This window comes from Spermophilus citellus (genome assembly GCF_964194105.1).
Source record: "Spermophilus citellus genome assembly, chromosome: 4".
NCBI classification, from domain to species: domain Eukaryota; kingdom Metazoa; phylum Chordata; class Mammalia; order Rodentia; family Sciuridae; genus Spermophilus; species Spermophilus citellus.
The window spans coordinates 129,446,099-129,462,391 of NC_138185.1; the positions used below are offsets into that span (position 1 = coordinate 129,446,099).

Consider the following 16,293-nt stretch of genomic DNA (forward strand, 5'->3'; position numbering starts at 1 on the left):
TAGTATTCAACCAGTGAACATTTCTTTTTCATATGGATATTTTTTTTAAAAATCAAAGCAATAGTTAATGCATTTGAAAGCCTTAATAGTTGTCCTATTGAATATTTTTTTACTTAGTGCCCTGTATTTTATTTTGTAACTATCTTCCTGAAATTTCCTTAAGTGCTTCGTGATAAAATTTAATTATAGTTTAAGGCAAACAAAAATAATGAAAGCACTCAAAACAAAGGTTGTTTGCATTTTGAGTGTTCTATGGTTTGTGTTGTGATTCTTGATTATCAAATAATGCTGTGACAAGGTGGAAGCCAGGTCTGTTGCCACAAGTTTGTCTTCTTGAAAACTAGGATCCCGGCATTTATCTTGCCTAAAAAAAAAGCATTCCATATATTCATATATTTGTGGTCTTTCTCTCTGAAATAAATCCAAAATCATTTTTATCCATGATGTTCTGCTGTGAGTTGGTAGCAACTCAAGAGCAAATGTTATATCTGGACAGTAGCTTGATTTGGGTAGAGAAAGCTTTTATTTAATTGCTCTTTGTGTAAGTGTTGCCTTGAATAATAGGTTTTTAAAAATGTTATTTAGAGGGGCCGAGGTTGTAGCTCAGTGGTAGAGCACTTGCATTGCAAGGTGCTGAGTTCGATCCTATTACTTCCTATTTTCCTTTCTTACCCAGGCCCCCATTTGTTTTTTTGTTTGTTTGTTTGTTTCTTTTTTTAAAAAATATTTTTAGTTGTAGATGGACACTGTGCTTTATTTTATTCATTTATTTTTATATGGTGCTGAGGATCAAATCCAGTGCCTCACATGTGCTAGGCAAGCGTTCTACCACTGAGCTACAACCCCAGCCTCTCCCCATTTGTTTCTTAATAGATAGATGCAGGTCAAACACTTTCAGAGGAACACAGTGATATTTTGTAACCTCTTATTGCATCATATCATGAGGTACATAATATCAGGCGGACTTGATAATGGCATTTGGTAACTGCCAGGTCTTTAAAGGTACTCTTTCCCCTTTGCAACCAATGTTAGTCTTTGGTGAAATACTTTGAGAATATTTAAATATCCTGTTGTCCCCACACATTTCACCAGTGCTTTTATCACTCACTAGTGATCTTTGCTTGAATCAATTATTATATTAAAGTGATTTTTTCAAATTTGTCATTCTTCGATAGATATCTTCTGTCAACCATCTTTGACTCCCCCCTCCTTTTTTTTTTTTTTACAAGATATATGTATTTTTTTTTAACATTTATATTTTAGTTGTAGGTAGACACAATACCTTTATTTTTATGTGGTGCTGAGGATCGAACCCAATGCCTTACACATACCCCTGAACCACAGTCCTAGCCCTACAAAATATTATTATATAGAGATTTTAAAAAATTCATTATGAATAATCCATTCACTATTATTATTCCTTTTGATGCTCCTTTATTGAAATTAACATGTACATTGGAAAGTCCATAGACAATAAATGTCCAATTTGATGAATTATCACAAAATAATCATTTCTGCATAATGCTTCCTCAATTCCTAAATAGAAGGCAGACAGTGTATTTAGTCTCATGCCTGTTTTACATAACTCAGTATTGTTTTTATCAAATTCATCCATGTTTTGCATATAGACATTTTAGTTATTATGTAGTATTCCAATATATGACTCTACCACAGTTTATTTACTGTCAATGAATATGTAGATTATTTCTAGTTTTTACTATTTTAAAAAAGCTGCTATGAGGGATGGGGTTGTGGCTCAGTGGTAGAGTGCTTGCCTAGCATGTGCAAGGCACTGGTTTCGATTCACAGAACCACAAAAAAAATTGAAGATATTGTGTCCATCTAGAGCTAAAAAAACCCAAAATTATGAATTTTCCCATTTCATGTCTTTTGGGGTCAGTAGTTGAATATAGGATTGCTTGTAGAAAAGGATCTTGGCAGTATTAACTTGTGATTTCTTTACTCAGGCAGAGCCAGAAGTGCTGTTTTTAGTTGCCAGAATCCTTTGAGCCTCTCAAATTACTAAGAGCATATTCTGGGATTTTATTTATGTTAATCTTCAATACTGTTTTGTTCACTATCATATAGTACCAGATCTGTATGCTGCTTATTATCAAAGCAATCCTTGCTCACTCAATCAAAAAAGGGAATACTATTTATTCTGTATATCAACTCATATATGTAAATATGAATGGAATATAACCTATTTAAATTATGGAATTTTATTGAGTAGACAGAACCTTTGTCATGATTTTAGAAGATTTTATACATTTTGTACCTTGAAAAGAAGAGAAACTGTTTATTTAAACGCACTCATGAAGGTAGTTGAAAGCCAAGTGTAGTAGTACATACCTATAATCCCAGCAACTCAGAGACTGAAACAGGAGAATCCCAAGTTTGAAGCCTGCCTGGGCAACTTAGTGAGAGCCTGTCTCAAAATAAAAATAAAAAGAAAAGAAAGAAAAGAAACTATTATTTTAAATTGCAGCACTTGTAATCCAGCCATTTACATTGAGTTTAAAAACTGTAAAAGTTGTCCTGCATAAGAAAGAAGCAGAGAAAGCAAAAGTAGCAGAAGAAGCAAAACTAAATATCTATTCATACTGCTAGATATGTTCACTGATTTTTACTTTACTTTTTTTTTTCCCCCCAGTAGTGGCCACAGAAGAAGTGGTTACTGCAGAATCTGTGGATGGTGCAATTCAGCAAGTAGTTAGTTCAGGGGGTCAACAAGTCATCACAATAGTCACAGATGGAATTCAGCTTGGAAATTTGCACTCCATTCCAACCAGTGGAATAGGTCAGCCCATCATTGTGACCATGCCAGATGGACAGCAAGGTTAGTAGTGGACATTTACTTAAAGTTTGTGTTTATTTTTAATTTTCAGGAAATTGTGATATATTATAACAGACATGATTGCCTAGTATTTATTTATTTAGGTTAATATTAAAATTAACTTACTTTTTCAGAGTATGCATCAGGTGGAAAGAAATTGGCTCCAAAGTATTCTGGTTGGAAAATGGGCTTAAATATCAACACAGAAGTACAGAAAATAATTCAAAGCAGCACTGGACAATAAATTCGCAGGCCATTTTATACAATTGGAATATCATGTGAACTTTTAAAAATACCACATAAGGAAAACTACTGAAAAACAAGTCCCTATAGTAGGAATATAGTGACAACTTTTAGAAACTTTATTGTGAGTCCCCTCTCCCCTTTTTTCTCCTTGAAAACCACAAAGAGTAACAAAATAGATGAAACAAAAGCCTCAGCTACATTTTTAGTGAAATTGAAAGGCTGAGAAAACCTCAAATTCCCATATTTTAAGTTTTGTTCATTGTTCAAAACATATAGGACCCTTGCAGCCAGGACAAGAGGACCCACATGAAAACCCACAATGGTTTATCAAGGAAAGAGTAGGATTGAGCTCAGAAATCACCAATAAATATACACTCCAATAAGAATAGAGCCTCAGCATGAATAGGGACTGTACATACATGGCTAAATTAGAATAAGGAATGAATACTGAGGAGTCAGAGAGAGAAGGTGCAGAAAGAGTCTATTTGATCAAGCATACCCTTCAGTGCCAAAGAAGTATGTATACACAAAACCTTTAAGGAAATGACCAGAATTGTAAAGACAGTGCCTCTTCATGGGCAGTGAAGGAATTGGTGGGGGGGCAAGGCTAGAGATAGAACTTCTAAGTTGGGTTTTGTTTTGAGTTAACAGAGAAGCTGTGGCACTAAAGAGAGACCAGATTTCAAGAAAAAATTTTGTTGCTATAGCCAAAGAAGAGGAAACTCTTGACCTATGAAGCTTGGGAGCTTTTCTCTCCCGCTCTGTAGACATCCGTTGACAGCTGGTCCAAGGTTTGGATTAAGCCCAGATGCTTCCACAAAAGCTTTGAAGAACTAATTTTTTCAAAAAGAGGAAAATTTCCAAATATTTGTATAAAGCAGATATAAAATTGTCTCCAAAACCTGACATTTACAGACTAACCATTGATGAACAAATAAAGGGAAATATCCATGCTTTTCAAAGTGAAGGCTCATTATCGTAAAACTTTCAATTCTTCCTGAGTTAATTTATAGTTGTAATATGTCATGAAAAATGGACTGTTAGTTTGATAGGACTGTTACAAAACAGACTGGGTGACTTAAACAATAGAAATTTATTTTCTCTCAGTTCTGGGAGCTAGAAATCCAGCATCAAAGTGTTATCCAGTCTGGTTTATTCTCAGGCCTCTTTCCTTGGCTTGTAGATGGCCTTCTGGCTATATTTTTTCACTTAATTGACTTCAGTTTTTTTGTGTTATATGTGCCTAATTTTCTTTTCTAATGAGGACACCAATAATATTAGACTAGGATCCACCCATAAGTTCTCATTTTACTTCAATCTCTTTAAAGGCCTTATCTCCAAATACAGTCACATTTAGTGTTCCTGGAGGTTAGGTCTTTAACATGAATTGGAGTTGGGAGAGGAGTTCACAATTCTGCCCATAGCAAAGATCAACAGGTTATTTCCCCCTATAGTTATGCAAATGAATTTTAAAATTTATGTTGACAGGGAGAGGGGGAAGGAAGAATAAGGAAAACTCTGGGGGGGGGGGGAAAGCACACTGAGAAGACCTTACTAAATATTTAAATAAAAATTTAAAGCCTCCCTAATTTAAAAATGTATAGATAACATGAATATGTAGAGTATATAGACAGTCCAGTGAAACAAATACAAATTCTTAGTTCATCATGAGTGAATTCATAAATGTAATATGATAGAAAGAACATTCTTTTCTTCTCAGTATTTCTAGTGTTCTAAATTTTATTGTTCTCAAATAGTAATTTTGCCATTTTCTAATTTCTGTTTACATTTATAAGTGAAAGGGAATTTTTAATGTTTTGACAAAAATTTAGAAAAAATCATAGAGCAACTGTAATTTTCCCCATTCATCAATAAAATTGTTTTGCAAGGTTTTTACTTGTGTGGTCCTGTAGTGCTGTGTAAAGCAATGACAGCTTTTCTAATAAAGTTTATAAACTGTATTCATAATGGTGTATCCATATGATGAAATATTATGCAGCTGAAAAAAGGAAGCTCTGTGTATTAATGTAAGATACTGTAAATGTAGGGAGTGAAAGAAGATAATGTAGAACAACATATTGTATATATGTTTGAATGTAGGCATTGTATGCATGCTACCCATATATTTTCATGTTTATTTTTATATAAATTAATATAGGAATAGTACACAAGAAAGTAATTGGTGGGATTATGTTAGTGGGATGGGCATGAAACCTCACAAAATAAACTGGTTAAATATTGTTTTGAGTTTTGTGACATATTAATAAATTATCTATAAAAGTTTTTTTAAGTAAATAATAAGTAGATTTCAGTTAAAAAAAAAACAAGAAAGCAAAAAAGACAAGTACAGACCTCTTCATAAAAGCAAATCAGTATGTTGAAATTATTGTTTTGGAATATACTTAGGTGAGTAGCATCAACAGTGTCAAGACTAGTTTATTAATTCTAAAGCTATCTGAGAGAATGAAGTAATGTGTACACCTTTTCATTTTAGTGTTAACAGTACCAGCAACAGACATTGCTGAAGAAACTGTTATAAGTGAAGAACCACCAGCTAAGAGACAATGTATCGAAATAATTGAAAACCGGGTGGAATCTGCAGAAATAGAAGTAAGGAGTCTTTTACCCGGTGTGTTTTGCGGCAGTCATCCAAAATAAATTCAATTTATTTTTCTTTATTATTATTATTTTGTCTTATATATTTATTATTGACCATGTTGTTTTTATACAGAATGAAAGTGCATAGTGTTATCACTTTGTTTAATTTTTTTTGTCTTATACATATAGTAAGCTCTCAATAAATAAATATTGAATGAATGAATGAGTGAGTAAAGCATTTGTTTGTAACAGAGTCTGTCATCCTGATAACATTGGGACGTCTTTGGTTCTTGCATTCCATCCTTTATTTTCTGTTAAACTTATACCATTCTCACAAGTCATTAAAGGAAAATGTCACTATATACTGACTAAAAATTCTTTTTCTTTCGAAAATGAAATGCAAATGCTTAATTGGGCTAGGGGGCTGTTTTAAAAAGGTTGATGTTTGTTGGATGCGTTGTTTTTAAAAGCAATAAATAACTTTTTATTTTACCATTAAGATTTTGAGGGAAATTAATTTAGATTGTTGATAGAATTCAACTTCTTTTTTCCCACTCTCAAACTAATTTGTGTAAACCAGTTTGTAGGTGTAACCAAACCACAGCTACCTCAGTTTTTTCTTTGCACGACTATTAATAAAATTATGTTCCTTGAACTTACGAATAAAAAAAAAAAGTTATTCTTGAGAGTTACTTTGAAAGAGAAACTGTAGTGTAAACAACATTGAACATGACATCAGAGAATCTGGGTTTGAATATTATCTCTTGATCTGTCAACTTTTAGGCAAGTTGTCTTTCTTGGTCTCAGTTTTATTTTCTCCGAAATTGGAATTTAGAATAATAATATCTCATTTTAGGGTTTTAATGAGAATTTTAAAAGTCAACATACTCTCTCTATATATATAGATATGTGTATAGTAAACTTGATGAGCCTTTAGTAATTCTTTTAAAATATTCTTGTTATCAGAAAAAGGAGATTTTTAAAAATATATTTCTCATATATGTCTTTTATTGTTGTTATATTTTTTATGGTACTAGGAATTGAACCCAGGGGTGCTCTACATTTCCAGCTCCTTTTTATTTTTTATTTTTAGACAGGATTTAAGTTACTAAACTTAAAATCTTGCTGTCTCAGCTTCCTAAGTAGCTGGGGATACAGGTGTATGCCACTACTCCTGGTCTCATATTCATTTAAATATCAGGCTGTACATCTTTGACCTTAATTACAAATAATATATGATTGAGTTAAAAAGCATTTGATGATTTTAATTGTTAAGTGTGGGTGGTTTTATTTCTTCAAAATTCAAAGTGCTATGCATATTGAATGTCTTATTCACAAGCTAACAATTTATTCCATTGAACATATCAGTATACTTATTATTTAATACTTTCCTGATTTGTCAGATCATCTTTTTAATGCATATAAGGTAAAAATATTTGTTATGAAGTTTAATAAAGTATTTTTAAGTTACTTGAATTTTTATTAGATAAAATTTATTCAATTCCATAAGTTATGTTTTAAAACAATGAGTGTGCAGCCTGTACCTTTATGTACAAGCCAGCGAACATTACTGTTTCCCTCAGAAGTTCATCCTGATTCCTCTCTTATAATTTTTCAGAGATTAGGGAGAATGATTGCAAATAATAGGAAAGTAGGAATAGAGGTATTAATACTAGGACCAAGGAAAGAGAACTTACGGTGATAGAGTTTTCGCTTGAATAAAGAGGAGTATTTTTTGTTTTATTTTTAATAGAACTTTCTGGTAATGGAAATCTTATTATTTTTTTTTTTTTTTAAATATTTATTTATTTATTAGTTATTGGCAGACACAACATCTTTGTTTGTATGTGGTGCTGGAGGATCGAACCTGGGCCACACGCATTCCAGGCGGGTGCGCTACCGCTTGAGCCACATCCCCAGCCCCGGAAATCTTATTTTTTGTCACTGGAAATATTCAAGCCAAGGCTACATGACCTCTTAAGGGCTATTACACAGAGACCTTGACATATACAGTGAGTATAGGTAGTAGAGGTGAGCTAGAATTAAAGAATGAAGAGATGGCCTCCAGTGTTTATATCAAAACAGGTAATCATTTTTCTATAATACATAAAGTCATTCTTTTGAATTTATATTCTAGCAGACTTTTACACTGATTTCTTAAGTAACAACTTGGTTGTAATCCAAAGAGTTTCTGTTAAGCAATGATTCTCAACTGGAGCAATTTTAACTCCAGGGGACATTTGGTGGTGTCTGGAGACATTTTTGGTTATGACTAGTGGCATACAACTGGCATTTAGTGGATAGAGACTGGCTTGACACTTTGCAATGCACAGGGCAGCATTTTGATTCATGTGGTCTAAAAATATTCATAATGATGAAATTTAAAAACTTGTAAAGGAATTAAAAGATTAACATATAGAATCTGATGTGTGAGTTTTATGTCTCGTGTCCATAATTTCCAGAGTGGCTGTCTATAACAAAGGTGCCAAGAATTTTGTGTTTACAAGTTTTCCATCCAACAATGAAAAGGTTTCTCCAGTAATCTCTGGGAAAATTAGTTCAAATTGTAGAAATTTTAATTTAAATTTTTTGACTTTTACATCTGCATTGTAAAAACATAAAGGAATGAAATGAGTTTGTATTTTGGAGGGGAAAATAGAAGACATTGAATGAATTCCAATAGTGTATGTAACTGTTACTACCTCTTGATAATATTACTCTATTGAAGATATTTTTGAAGGAAGTGTACTATTTACAGATTTCTTCCATAAATAAGCAACAATATCCTGATCTGAACTGAAATTAACTCTTGTATACATGGGAGGGAGTTAATGTAATTAATTAGTGAATTAGGTTTTCTCTTATTACTTACATAGTTATGTGAATTCAGGAAAGACCTTTGCTCTTTCTTTGTCACAAAGATTAGAGAAAAGTAAGTTTAATAATGAATTTTGTTTGTTTATTTTTGAGGTTGGCATATGTTTTTTTCTTCTAGTAGACTTTTTTTTTTTTTAAATGGTGTTAGGCAGCTAACCCAGGGCTTTTTTTCATGTTAGCACTCTACCACTGAACTACATCTCCAACCCTGTTATTTTTAATGAAATATTTGTGTCTTTTAACCAGGGATGGATCAGGATCCTAATGCTCTTTTAAAAATTGACCTATTTAAGGTCAATGTTTATTATAATTTTTTCCAATCTGTTTTTCTTTTATTAACAGATCTTTCTTGATCTGTTAAAATTTTAAATTTTCTGTAGTTGTGTTTCTTCTTGATAGTTTGTTTCTCTAGGACCAAAGAAGACCAAGTGTTTTTGTGAAAGGACCAGATTGAAATTTTTTGACTTTATGAGCCGGTCTGTGTTACAGCTGCTCAGTTCTGCCATTATAGTGAGAAAGCAGCCATGGACAATTTGGAAATGAGTAGGTGTGGATGTTTGTCAAGAATAGTTTGTTAATTAAAAACAAGATAATATTTGTTATAATTGAACCAAGGCAGCAAGAAAATTGAAGTTTATATACAAGCAAATAGCACAAACCTGGTCTAGTTTTTCTTTAAAAAAAAATTTTTTTTCTAGTGTTTAGGATTTTTTTTTTAAATAAGGGTCTGGAATTAAATTTAGGTTTAGATTTTATTTAGTTTTAAATTATATATATATATATATATAGATAGATAGATAGATAGATAGATAGATATGCATATATATACATATTTTTATTGGAGATTGAACCCACGGATATTCTACCAGTGAGCTACATCCTCAGTCCTTTTTATTTTTGGTTTTGAGACAGGTTCTCACTGAGTTGCTTAGGGTCTCACTAATTTTTTGAGGCTGGCCTTGAACTTGTGATCCTTCTGCTTCAACCTACTGAGTTGCTGGGATTGCAGGTCTGCTTCCCCATATCCAGTTACTTCGTAATTTATTTATTTATTTATTCGTTTTTTAAAATTTATTTTTTAGTTGTAGTTGGACACAATGCTTTTATTTTATTTATTTATTTATTTTTTAATATTTATTTTCGGCGGGCACAACATCTTTGTTTGTATGTGGTGCTGAGGATCGAACCCGGGCCGCATGCATGCCAGGCGAGCGCGCTATCGCTTGAGCCACATCCCTAGCCCCTTTATTTATTTTTATGTAGTGCTGGGGATTGAACCCAGGGCCTTGCGCATGCTAGGCAAGAGCTCTACCACTGAGCCACAACTCCAGCCCTGTAATTTATTTTTGATTTGTTCTTTTTAGATATACATGACAGTAGAGTGTATTTTGATATGTTATACATACATGGAATATAACTTCCCATTTTTGTGGTTATACGTGATGTAGAGTTACACTGGTTATTTTATAATTTTTTTGATTGTATGATCTTGGTCAAGTTATTTAACATTTTAAGGCTTGGTTTTCCTATCACTAAAAATGGAAAAACAATAGGACCTGCAATGTAAGATTATTGTAAGGAGGACTCTTGCAAAAGTGAGCATATAGTAAATGCTTACTTAAATGTTAATTGCTATTATTATCTTTCATATTTAAGTATGGTAGAAGACAAATCACTATAGTGATATTTTTGGTTTTATAGTAGCAAAATGTAAATTAAAATATTAGAAAATTATATATTAAAAATGATAAAAAGTATTTGAGATCATTGCTGTTAACTAAAGCAGAATTAAAGAATCCTGTTTGAAAATAAACCAAGCTCAAATCTTTTTTTTTTTTTTCTTTTGGTACTAGGGATTGAACTCAAGGACACTTAACCACTGGGCTCTATCCCCAGCCCCTTTTATTTTTTACTCTAAGACATGATCTCACTAAGTTGCTTAGGGCCTCACTAAGTTGCTGAGGCTGGTCTTGAACCTGGAATCCTTCTGCCTCAGCCTCCTGAGTTGCTGGGATTACAGGTGTGCATCTGGCATTCAATTTTTTTCTTGTCCCATCATTCAATTATTTATTTATTACATTAGCAATAAATGTAATAATAACTTATTGCTTTGGTTTGAAGTTGTGGCTTAGATAAATATATTCCTTATTGCCACCAGATGTTGATTATTATCAGGATTTTTTTCCTTCAAATTCTTCAATGTTGAGATGTTGACAGAAAAATCTTTTTTTTGGTTTTGTTTTGTGCTGGGGATTGAATCTAGGTCCTGGCACATATAAAGCATTGTTATTATTTGTCACTGAGTTGTAACCCCAATCCCTAGAAAAACACTTCAGTATTACATATTTGGAGACTAAATTATGTTTACTTTAAAATGTCAGAGTCATTTTCATTGTAGTTTTATTGCAAAGGATTAAAGCCATTTGTTTGGTGTTTCTATTTAAATATAAATCTCAAATGTCAGTCTCTTGCCACTGTTAATGTTTCAAACAACCATCTGTTTGCATTAAGGAACTGTCTTGCATGTGATGTATATTCAGTAAATGTTTGACAAATTAGCAGGGAAGCAAAGACTCTTTTTGTAAAATAGAAAATGATGTTTTCCACTTTTCAGAGATTATTACTTGCTTTGAAAAGTGAGGTGGCAGAAAGATTCTTTTCCTAGGAACTAAGTAAAAAGGGAAAACACCATAAAAATTTATAATGTTAATCATACTTTCAGTATATTCAAAGAATAGTGTTAATGAGCATTGTTTTTCAGATTTTACAGATCTGGTCAAAAAAATGCAGTGTAAAAGAAGTCTTTTGTTTGGCCTGGTAGACAGAAGGGAGCTTTCATTTTATTTATATTAAAATATATTCTACTTTTTGGGGATGGGGTTAGTAGTAAAGCACTTGCCTAGCATGTGTGAGGTCCTGAAGTTGATCCCCAGCATGAAAACATAAAATATGTATATATGCCTTCACATGCAAAAACAAATATGAATGTGAATATACATATTCTATTTATAATAGGATTAAAGTATTGTCATTTTTGGACTGTTTTACCTCACTCAGTTTATTTGCATCTTCTGCAATAATAGTGACTCTCTTGCTGAGTCTAAATATTAATAAATAGATAATAATAGAAGATACTTTAGGTTTAATGTGATTTAATATTTCCTACTAAATTGGGGCAGATTTTTATCTATATTCTAAGTTTTGGCTGTGAAAGGACTTTCTTGCTTAATATACGTAAAGGTTTTTTTTGTTGTTGTTGTTTTGTTTTAAAAAGAAACTTAGGCATAGCACATGAGGTCCTCTGAGGTGCAGTTGAGACTCCTTGCTTTCTGTGCTCTGAACACATGTAAATTTCTAAAATACTTTTGCATGATTGAGAGTGTTCCTTCCAGAGAGGTGATATCTAGCTCCAGAGGCAGCAGTACACAAGCTGTCTCACCCTCTACCCCTATCCATTGGTATGCTCAAAATCCTTCATCATGTGCTGGGGTACTAGTTTTCATAATTTACCTGAGGCTCGACTCTTGGGTATTTGGCTTGTTCCTATGCTGTCATTCATCTTTGCTAAAGTTATGGTTAGAAAGGGGTAAGAAGAGGGTGGCTAAGGTATAAAGAAGCATCAGGGTAGGGCCTGGTTAGTGGTAAGAATCAATCTTTTATTATACTTGAACACTTAGTGTAATTAGAAGATTTGGAGACCACTTATATAATCAGTCACTCCCATTTCTGGCCAGCCCATGGAAAAAATAAATGTTGGATCTAACTTCATTCTCAGTGTAGGAAAGGAGGCAGGATCACAGGAAGGCAGGTGGATTGTATATGATCCTTCTTGTGCACCATATGAAAAACAAAGAGAAGGGACTCTTTTGGTGTCTTTAGTGAGCAAGTATCAAGGAGGCAGTGGATATATAGGAACAGACCCTTGTACTGCCCTTCTAGCAGGCTGCCCACTCCTCACCTCCAGTTTCCTCTAGTCAAATTTCTTGCCCAAAGTGAGCCCGAATTTTCTTGATTTATAATTCTACCTCACTAAGAGGGTCCTGCATCCTGTGATGGGGTTGATTTATTCCTTTTGTTTGATACTGAGATTCTAACCCAGGGGTGCTTTATTGTTGAGCTACATTCTCAGCCCTTTTTATTTTGTATTTTATTTTTTACTTCAAGACAAGGTCCAACTTGTGATCCTCCTGCTTCAGGTTCCAGAATCATTGGGATTACAGGTGTGCACCACCACACCTGTCTAGGTTGCTTCATTCCTAAGATAATGGAAACTTTCCTAGAGTCTGGGTCTATGCAGGTTACCTCTTTTGTTTACATGCTTACAAGAGATATGGGAAAGGAATATTTGAAATGTTTTCCCTAAAATATATAATATGATATAATATATATTATATTACATATTTAATAATAATATATAATATATAATGTATATAATACATAATATATGAAGTAACTAATAGGGGCAGGGTGAGGAGGAGGAAAAACAATACCATTATTCATTGGATCAGATTTGTTTTTCAGCTCTAAATTTATTGAAGAATTTAATACATATAATGATAGAGATCTCTATCATTACCTTTAGATGAAAACATCACAAATATAGATATAAAAAGGTATAGTTGTATAGTTTTCTCTTAAAACTCTGCTTTTTTGTTTTGTTTTATTTTTAGTTTGAAACAAAGTCTCATTGTTTTAGTCAGGCTGACTTTGAACTTGAAGTTGTGATCCTCCTGCCTCAGCCTCCCAAGTGGTTGGGATTATATGTGTGCAGCACTGTCACCTGGCTCTTTGAAAACTTCCTAAGTTTTTATAGTACATATGAAAGTACAAATACCCATTTGGGTTAGTCTTATTTTTAACTCAGAAATTTGAGATTAGAAAGTAATTTACATCTTATAATGTGGAGCAAAAAAATTATGATTTAATTACTAGTGAATTGGTTGAAAAGGTAAGATGTCTAGGAAATATCAATAGAAATCTACTTATGGCTACTGCAGATTTTCTATGTGAAAGAAACATGCTTGAATGTGTTAGTAATGTATTTGACCAATAATTGAAAAAAAAACTTATTATTTTTTTTTAATTTAGGAGAGAGAAGCTCTTCAGAAACAGCTGGATGAAGCAAATCGAGAAGCACAAAAATATCGACAGCAGCTTCTTAAGAAAGAACAGGAAGCCGAGGCTTACAGACAGAAATTAGAAGCTATGACTCGTCTTCAGACTAATAAAGAAGCTGTTTAGTTAAAATGAACATGTAGTTTGATTTTACTTTTGGTCAAGAAAGAATGCAATCTTGAACTGTATACAAAAAGAGTACAGTCATGGAAATACAGGAAATAGAAGAGACTGCAGATCAATAATTGGACTTAAGCCATGAGCTCTGAATTCTTGTATCATAAACTTTACTTTAGAAGTTGTGAAATGTATTTAAAACTGAACTCTGTAAATAGTTTTTTTTTTTTACAGTTCCATGAGTTGATAAAAGATTGTTGAAGAGATCCAAAAACACAATAAGCCACTGTTATTGAGCTTCTTTTTGATTTTTAGTATGAACCTAAATTTCTCAGAGACAGAACAGTTTTAAGGGTGATCGTTGTTGATTAGACCAAATGTTGTGTAATAATTATGGTGGACTAATGCTGGAATTACTCCTGTAGGTATAAACTTCTATGTGAAGAAAAGATTTCTCCCAGGAAATCTTTTGTACAGCTTTAAGTTGTCTCAGATTCTCTGAAAACATTTTTTAGAAAGCAAATTTTTATATTTGTTCAATTTCAGCTATACCCAAGTAGATTTACATGTATATGAAGCAAATATTTTTTAAACTTTCTGTTTGTACATATTCTGCATGTTTTATAATTTCAAAATTCATCACTTGCATAGATATTTTTCCCACAAAGATGATGAAAGCTACCAGAAAACAACAACAACACACAAACCTTTTATTCTGTAGGTAATTGAAACCAAGTAAGCTAGCAGTTGGTTTTATTGGAATGACAATGTTCTTAGAAGGAGCAGCTTACAAGATAACTTGAATAATTTGCAAACTCTGCAAAATCTATGCTTTTTTGAAAATTTCATTGTGGGGACGTGAAACTGTATTTGTGCCTTCCATCATGATTTCCACATGAAAGCACTTTAAGGCACTGGATTTTAAGATAATGTTTTTTTGAAAACTCAAATGTACATGGGTTTCTGAAATATTTCATGGACTTATTTTCCCCCAGGAAATTATTCTTATGGAAAAAAATTGCTTTTGTATGTAGAACAAGAACTTTTTGTACTACAGTGATGCTATAGATATGTCTGATGTAACTTACACTTTTCTCTGTGAAAGCTCCATGTCTATGTTGTAACCTGCTCTCATCACAATATTCTTGAATTCTACAGTGTATGGTCCTTAAACTCTGAAGACTGTTCATTCTTTTTTGTAAAACATAACTTCAAGCCCTTTTTTCTTGCTTTATTTTTTAATGTTTTATTGCTTTATGAAAATGTTTAACCCTAATAACCCTCTAGATTACCTATACTGTATAAAGAAGCAATTGCCCTTAAAACTGTACTCTGGCCTACTTTTCTATTTTACAATTAAATATCTTTTCCACATATGTTCAGTGTAGACTTATATTTTGACTGTATTTTCTTTATATTAAAAATTCTGGGTTGGAGATGTAGTTCAGTAGCAAAGTGTGCTCAGCATTCATAAGGCCCTGGGTTCCACCTCCAGCACCTAAAAAGAAAAAAAGAAATTTTATCATACTGTGTTTTTGAGCCATATTCTGCCATAGGAAAATATTTTGTACTTTTCACATGGTGACTTAAAAATCCCTGGGATAACTTCTTGGGCATTTTAGTTCTCTCGGTGGAGTTACTCATATGAGTTGTTAATAAAAAGGGATGACTATCAGCCTGATTTTAGTTGCTATTGGGAAGTTCTTAAAAAAGGTTATAAGGGCAAATTAAATAACTCTATAAGGGGGAGAAAAATCTTTTTTTTTTCAGTTTTTTTTTTCCCCACTGAATTTGTCTTATGTTTTATTTATTTATTTATTTTGAGATGAAGTCTTGCTGTATCGCCCAAGCTGGTCTCTAACTCCTGGACTCAAGGAGTCCTCCCACCGCAGGCTCCAGATGGCTGGAACCACAGTTGTTCACCACTATGTCTGTTTTTGACATATATTTTGAATTATATAAAACTAAGTTTTAAAAATGACAGGACATATTTTCAATAGCATGAAGCTTTTTCTGTAGTCTGAAAAGTCAATGGAGAATGTCTTTTTTGATTAGTGTTTTAATTTATGTTAGGCAAGGTGCTGGTATTACATTCCCATACCCTGACATACACAGAGTTGGAATGGAGAAGGTCTAATGTGTTTGCCACTGTAGTTTTGCTCCCAAACCAGACTGACCCTGAAAATCCTCAGAACAGTGTTGGAAGAAAGCCTTTAAATGCTAATTTAATGTCTTCTTTTGACTACCAGCCTTGTTTTGTTGAGACTTTACCTGTGCAAGACATCATTTTGACCTCCAATAACAATCACTGGCATAGATGGTAAAAAAATACTTGGTGCTGTTGAGGAGTAAATCTAATATTAACAAGTATTCAGATATCTTTGGGTTGTTTACTTTTTTCAGTTTTTGTATTGGAATTTGTGTAATTTTTCTATACTATCTGGACATTGAACTCACTGGGTGTCTTGATTGTGAATTACTTGATTCAATTTAAACACTTTCCT

The 16,293-nt window shown here is 32.8% G+C and overlaps 1 protein-coding gene across 8 annotated transcripts in view; it reads left to right on the top strand.

The window, feature by feature from the left end:
* Nucleotides 1-15,177, top strand: part of GABPB1 (GA binding protein transcription factor subunit beta 1) — a 62,227-nt gene extending 47,050 nt beyond the window's left edge. For 3 of the 8 annotated variants that reach the window (XM_081291707.1, XM_081291710.1, XM_081291708.1), the window contains exons 7-9: nt 2,654-2,839; nt 5,577-5,692; nt 13,646-15,176. In XM_081291707.1, coding sequence (XP_081147833.1) covers nt 2,654-2,839; nt 5,577-5,692; nt 13,646-13,798 — 455 coding nt within the window. In that variant the 3' untranslated portion in view covers nt 13,799-15,176. Of the gene's footprint in view, nt 1-2,653; nt 2,840-5,576; nt 5,712-13,645 lie in introns of all 8 variants that reach the window. The other 5 variants (XM_081291712.1, XM_081291713.1, XM_081291709.1 and 2 more) reach the window with 3 other exon arrangements.
* The last annotated feature ends 1,116 nt before the right edge of the window (nt 15,178-16,293 follow it).